General features: G+C 55.2%; 1 protein-coding gene across 1 annotated transcript in view; it reads left to right on the forward strand.

Annotated features, from left to right (window-relative positions):
- Window positions 1-7,202, forward strand: part of OTOF (otoferlin) — a 97,056-nt gene that overhangs the window by 36,939 nt on the left and 52,915 nt on the right. The window contains exon 3 of the mRNA XM_006767590.2: window positions 4,360-4,448. Coding sequence (XP_006767653.1) covers window positions 4,360-4,448 — 89 coding nt within the window. The remainder of the gene's footprint in view (window positions 1-4,359; window positions 4,449-7,202) is intronic.

Below are 7,202 nucleotides of genomic sequence, written 5' to 3' on the forward strand. Positions count from 1 at the left end.
CATATCACCCAAAGCAATCTATGGACTTAATGCAATCCCTATCAAAATACCAATGGCATTTTTCATAGAACTAGAACAAATAATCCTAAAATTTATGTGGAACCATACAAAAAACACATAGTCAAAGCAATCTTGAGGGGAAAAAAAACAGAGTTGGAGGTATTATGCTACCTCAATTCAAATTATATTACAAAGCTATAATAATCAAAACAGTATGGTCTTGGGTGGCACAAAACAGATCAATGGAGCAGAATAGAGAGTCCAGAAGTAAACCCAAGCTGATTATGCTCAAATAATATTTGACAAAGGAGGCAAGAATATACAATGGGATCAAGACAGTCTCTTTAATAAATGTTGTTGGGAAAATTGGACAGATACATGCAAAAAAATGAAACTCGACCACCAACTTACAACATACACAAAAATAAACTCAAAAATGGATAAAGGACTTAAATGTAACTGGCCACCACCGGTCAGCAGCGCACACCCCACAAAGCAGGAGAGGCCGGTCTCCCACCCGGCTCAGGGCGGGCCCAGGGGAGCTGCCCCCAGGCTTGCCCCTGTCTCCCCAGCCTGGAGGGGACAAATCCTGAACTTCCTGCCAGTGACCCCAGAACAAGCTTGGAAAGGAACCTCAGCTGCTCCTCACAAAACCTCTGCAGGCCTCTTGGCTTCCCAGAAGTCCCTTTTCTTGCCCTTCCTGTGCCCAGGGCCCTGGGAACCAGCTCACTAGTACAAAGCACACTGGCTGGGAGTCGTGAGCCCTGGGCTGCAGTCCTCGCTGAGGTATTGATAGGCAGTCCTCGCTGAGGCATTGATACGCTGGCCGCTCACCCCCTCCGGGCCTCGGGGTCCCCTTCTGTAAAATGGGGATGTGCGCCTTGCTCTGCCCACCTGACAGAACGGTGCATGGCTGAAAAATGAAATAAAGACAGGAAAGCAAATCCCCTCCTCTACTCAGACAAGGATGAGAGGGGCTGCTGCAGGCTGGGCGGAGTGGGAGGAGGGGGCCGTGGAGGGAAAACAATGCTGTGGACAACAATGGGTGGAAACGGAGCCTGGATGCGGTGTCTCCTTTCCCAGAGCCTGGAACCTGAGATCCTGCATTTAACTTACAGCTCTGGAGAGAGAGAGAGAGAGAGAGAGAGAGAGAGAGAGAGAGAGAGAGAGAGAGAGAGAGAGAGAGGCTTTGCAGGCAGCAGGGGCCCTGCCCTGGAGAAACAGGACTGGCCACACCAGACCCACATCAAACCAGTTCGGCTCTAAGCCAGGCCCCCTGTGGCCAGACCCCACAGGAGCGGCCCGATGACAAGGGCGCTGCAGGAAGAGTAAGAAAAGCAGCTGCTCTCTGAGTGCTCAGCATGCGGCGGGCGGGCTGAGAGCTCTACACGGGGCGATAACTCCCTGCGTGGGCATCATCCCAGGTGATAAGTAGCCACTTCAGGGTTTGAACCCAAGTTCATCTGATTCCACAGCCTATGGCCACTTGCAAAGTGGACAGGACTCATTCCTGCCCTCAGGGGGGCTCAGTCTAGTGGGGAGATGGACCCAGAACAAAGAGGGACGATGGGCCTTCTGAGCCCTCGGGGGGGAGGGTCAAGGGATCTCATCTGCCCACTTTGCTTTCACCTGGAAGTCATGGGCTGCGAGCTCTGAGGGGCCAGGAGTGTACCTGTCTGGCTCGTCATTGGCTTGACACCCAACCCAGGACTCAGGAAATATTGCCAAGTGAAAGAATAAACCCAAGTTGAGTCTTAAGTCTTTAAATTCCCAAGACAGTCTCTTCCCATTGTACCTGAAGCTTTGCACCACACCCTAAGATTTTCCTCTCCAAAATCTAGAAGACTGTCCTTTTAAGGATATTGTCCTGCCAATTTAGGTCATTCCAGACGCAGTCGATGACCTAACTCATCGACTAGGATAACCCAGGTCACTCTCCAGCCTGCATCAGGGAAACCTTTCCATGGAGTCCTAGATTGCTGGGCCGATAGGACGCAGAACTCTGCCGCCCAGGCCAGCCAGGTCACGGCCAAGTCTGGAGCTGGAGAACTGGGTCACAGCCCCGTATTCCCAGGGCTCCTGCGACCCCTCAGCCAAGAAAAATTCAAACCAACCCACAGCCCGTGCCTCTGCTTCTAAGGGGGCCAAATGGAGGTAGCAAAGAGCGCCCCAGGCCCCAAGTCCTGTTCTTAAGTCACTTCCCTGGCGCTAGGAGGCTGGTTCAGGTTGCAAAGTCCTGCCTGATCCAAACCCCAGAGGGAGAGAGCAGGCGGGCTGGAGAGGGGGCCGGGGGAGCTGATGCTTGCCTGCACCAGGAAGGTCTTCCCTTGAGCAGCGCTCCTCAAACTTGGCCACACATGGTATCGCCTGGGGGCTCTTACCATACTGACACCTGGACCCCATGCAGGGACTCCGTTAATCAGTCTCAGGTGCAGGGTGGGCCTTGGGATTTCTTAAAGGTTCCAGAAGTGATTCTCACGTGCAACCAGACTTGAGAACCTCTGCTAGGTGCTGGCCTAGGAGGGAGGGGGGGAGGGGGGGGAGAGAGAAAAAGAGGGAGAGAGAGAGAGAGAGAGAGAGAGAGAGAGAGAGAGAGAGAACCTAATATAGGGTTGAAATGATGGGGTGATAACAGAGGAGCAAACAGGAGAGAAGGGAAATGGAGAGACCAGGGAGAGTGTAGGTGGATGGAAAATGGGGAGGAGAAGCGTGGGGAGAGGGAAGAATATTCAAGGGGGAGGAAGCCAGCGGTGAAAGAAGCGTATGACACTCACACTCAAGCCTCTCCTTCCTCTCGTCATGAAAGCCCTGAGGATGGCTCCTTCTCTGGCGCCCCTAGTGACGACCTGGCTGCCCGGTGGGGCTCCTTCCTGGAAACATCCCTTAAAGGGCTCTGAGCCACATATCCGCCTGCTTCCTCTGGAGTCTCATCTCCAGTCAGAGGCTCCCCTCCCCTCTCCCGATCCGCAAACTGGCTAAGGATGGTCAGCTTTTTACTCCCAAGGGCCCTTGTGACCCATGCATCCTCCATCGCTGGGCAAGTCGGTGGTGATGGGCAAACAGAAGTCCTCTAATGTCATCTCCTTTTTCTTCTCATCTCTCTCTCTCCTTTCAAAGCCCAAATCCCACCCACAGACCCTCAATGGATCAACCACCCCTGCCCCTTCATCCCAAGAAAACGGACCTTGGTGGCTCCCCAGCCCTCTCCCCTCAGCACCGAGCTCCCGATTCCGGCCTTCATGCGCCTGTTTATTTCCCCGAAGCCCAACAAAAGCAACTTCATTAAGCAAACCACATGCTCGGCTGAGCTGGAAGCAGCCAGGCAGCAGCAGGGGCAGGGGCTGCTTAACGGGGCCTGTGGGCCAGGCCGGCTGCGCCAGGCCCCCCTCACCTGCCCTCTTCCTTCCAGCCCAAGGCCCAGCTCAGAACCCTCCCCTCCCCTGCCCCTCCCTTCTCTGCGTCTTCCTCCCTCTCCTGCAGCCCCAGCTGAACCACAGGGCAAGAGGAGGGGTGCAGGGGGTGGTATCGGGGGCCTCCCTGGGACTTGGTCAGTCCAGAGAGAGGGGGCATGAAGGCCATTTTTCTGAGATAGTCCCTACCCACATTGGCAGTGACCTTCCAGACTGGCCCGTGTCCCCCAGGACCCCAGCCCCCAGACTGGGAGAAGGAAGCGTGGCTTTGGAACGGCAGACTTGCAGGCTGGGCTCCCAGAAGCCTCCCCAGGGCCTGCTCTACCACTAACGACCAAGCTTAGATCCTCCGGCTTCTCTGAGCCCGAGCTTCTGTCCATACAGCGGAGGACACATTGCAGCCTCTTGGGCTGTAGCAAAGACTAAATGAATTAATGCACCTAAAGCATAATAAAAAGTTCTCTGTCCATGGCAGCTGTTGTTACTGTTCCCATCATGATTATTTCTCTCTAGCCTACTGAGCAGTCTGAACTCAATGGGGTATAAAAATGAAACAAAATTTAAAAGTCCCTGCCTTCCAAGCTCCCCCGTGATGCCATGGCTCAGTGCAGTTTGAGTAGACCTCAGGGTTTTCTGGTCGTTTTCCGTTATTCAAAGTCAAGTTCAGAAGGGTTTATGACTCCAATCTGTCCTCCTCTTCCCACCTGGTCTTCTCTTGTGTCTCAGGCCTGTGGCCCGAGACAGAGTGGGTCAGGGATGCCTACTCAGGTCCTCCACATCCCCTCCCATGCCAGCTGGGGTGGTTGGAATGAGATGAGATTCCAGATGTGAACCTTGCCCCTGTGTAGACTGGGCCAATGTGAGGGGCCAGCTTACCTGGGATCCCTCCAAGTCCCCACACCCCTCCTGTCATGTCCACCCAAGGCCACAGCCACCCCTCTCTCCTCAGATCTTCCGGTGGCCGGTGGCCAGCAGCATCGACAACAATGAGGTGCTCGAGATTCAGATCTTCAACTACAGCAAAGTCTTCAGCAACAAGTAAGCGTGGGGTGGGAGGGGAGGTGGGCGTGGAGTGGGCGGGGAGATGGGGCGAAGGGGCTGGGGGCCTGCCTGCTCCTTGAGCTGCCCTCTCCTTTGGATTTAAAAGGGGACCCACACCCATAGCCTACCCTAGATTGATCTTCTGCTCCCCCATGTTGTCCTCAGAGCCCCCCAGCCCTCCACTGTCGGTCTAGAACACCTCAGCCTCCTGTTCGCCCCGTCTGTCCCCAGTGCTTCCTGTCCCCGTCTTTAAGTCTCCCCCTTACACCATACTGGGCGACAGTTATCCATCCAAGAGGTAATGTCATGGTGATAATATCCTCCAATAGACCATCTGTAGCTTTGAAGGCAAACTTGCCTCACCGCAGAAGACGAGAGCTCTCAGGCAGCGAAGTCCGATGGTTGAGGAGTCGGGCAAACCTGATCTCGGGTCCCAGCTCAGCCATCTGCTGTGTGGCCCTGGGCGGGTTACATAATCTCTCCGAGTTCAGTACACTCCTGTCTAAAAAGGATAAGTACTTACCTCCAAGGGAAGCTGTGAGAACTAAATGAGATAGATGTCTGTTCCTCATTCAGTCCCCCAAATGTTTACTGAGTGCCTACTGTGTGTCAAGCACAGAACCAGGTGCTGGGGATAGGGAGGTGCCTATCCGCTTACGTTCTGCCATGAAGCGCACCTACCATGTGAGCATGGTCACTACTAGAGGTTCAGGCAAGGTTCCCGTCCTTCTCTTTGGACGACAAGCAGAATTCTGAATGACTCGAACAGACTGGAATGATGGCTAAATATAATAAATACCAATTCCTACCTTGGGTTCAAAAACCAATTGCTCTGGGCTTGCTAACCAGCAAAACCACACCCACTGCTTGGGGTGGTGCCTGGCACCCAGGAAGCCCCTCTGCCTTTGTCTGAGTGAACAAATACATATCTCCGTGCATCAGAGGGTGCCTCGGGTCGGGGGATCTGGGAACAGGAACCAGAAGACTTGAGGGCACCCCAGGTGAGAGCTAGTCACATGACTGATGCATTTGGGAGAAACATGAAATGGTGTGAGAAATGGGACCGGTTTGTCCTGGAAGTGGAGGGCGGCTTGGAAGCTGGTCCCTCGTCGCCCAATGGTTCCAGGGGCTGCAGGGAGGAGGGAGAAATTGTCCGAGTCAGGGAGCAGGAGACCCCTGGTCCACTTGTCCCTGCCTTCAGGAACCTTGGACTTCCCGGTGAGGACGAGTATTGGGTCCAGAGGGTCTTGTGCTTCCCTCTGCCTGTCCAGGACCCTTGGCAGGGGTGTGTTTGTGTGTGTGTGTGTGTGTGTGTGTGTGTGTGTGTGGCCTGACCCAGGCACCGGTCTCCTGAGGCTCCTGAATAATGCAGGAGCCAGGACAGCAGTGGAGGCCTGGCTGCCGCGGGCACCTGACACCAGGTCCCGGGGGAAAGTGATGAATTATTGACAGGTCCTGGTGCCTGGCTGCAGCTCCACTGTGGTCAGTCCGCAGGCTGTCTGCGCTGAGCCCCCTCCCTGCTGGCTAAGCACCTGGGAATCCTGCCTGGGGCCAGTCCGGCCTCCGGGGCAGCTGTGGGCACTGGGGGAGGGGGGTGCCCCCTCTGTGATAGGTAATCTGGATGGGCCCCTTAGGGGAGGTTGTCAGAGGACAGGAGGTTGGGTCCCAGCCCCTTCACCTAACAGCCTGGGGGAAATGGAGGCCTGGAGAGGACCCTGGCCCAGGGTCACACAGCAGGGTCAGGGCGGAGCCAGGTCTTCAACCTGGTAACCCCAGGTGAGTGCTCCTTGCCCCAGAGCGAAGGGGCTCCACCTCCACTTTCCAGGGGCACTTAAGTTCCTTCCTGTCTATAGAGGGGGCCTGAAGGGCCCAATTCTTTTGGAAGCAGTATTAAGGATTAAGGCACTCGTAGGAGCTGTGTTTTTATAGCAAGCATTGTTTTTGCTTAGATGGTACGTTACAGACCTGTAGGAAGAGCCAAGTTTTATAAAAATGCTTTTCTTCATTCTTTCCATAAGACGAAGACAATACCTTTTGTCCGTGTCAAAGAGTATTATTTTCTATTTTTGTTTGAGGGAGGTGGGGGGTGGGCAGTGACTGTTGGGAGTTAAAGTCCCCCCGCGGGTCTGTGACAAGCTGATTCCTTTGGCCACGCTGGCTCCCCGTGACCCAGCCCCATCCTCCCGTTGGGGCCCAGCTCCGTGAGGCTGTGCATCTGCCCCCAGAGCCCATCCTGCGAAGGAGACCCGCCCTGCACGAGCCATCCAGACAGCACACCCCTGCACACAGAGGGGAGAAGGCCCACATCTGAGCGTGCAGTGTCAGAGGAGTTTCACTTGGGTGTTTTCACCACCGCACAGCGAAGCGAGGGCATCACCTTCTCTGGGGAGATGGGGAAAAGCCAGGCTCAGAGAGGTCGGAAAACTAGCCGAAGACACACAGCTGCCAGGTGGCAGAATCTCCCTCAGACGCCATCTCTGTCTGACTTCAGAGCCCGGCTCTTTACACTGCCGTCTACACTGCCTCCCTCTGGGGATGGCACAGGGCTTGATGGCATATTCTGTGTGTGCACAGGGCTTGGGCCAGGGCATGAGGAGCGGGGAGGGTGGGAGTTTGCCAGAAGGCAGACCTTGGCTGACGGTGTGATTAAAGCCGTGGCAGGTGGACGAGGTGTGAGCGTAGCTGTGGGGCAGTGAGCTCCGTGAGGGGAGTCAGGCAGGGGCTTGAGAACGTGTCATTGAGGGTGTTTGA

The sequence above is a fragment of the Myotis davidii genome, unplaced genomic scaffold, assembly GCF_000327345.1.
Source record: "Myotis davidii unplaced genomic scaffold, ASM32734v1 scaffold238, whole genome shotgun sequence".
In the NCBI taxonomy this organism is placed as follows: Eukaryota; Metazoa; Chordata; class Mammalia; order Chiroptera; family Vespertilionidae; genus Myotis; species Myotis davidii.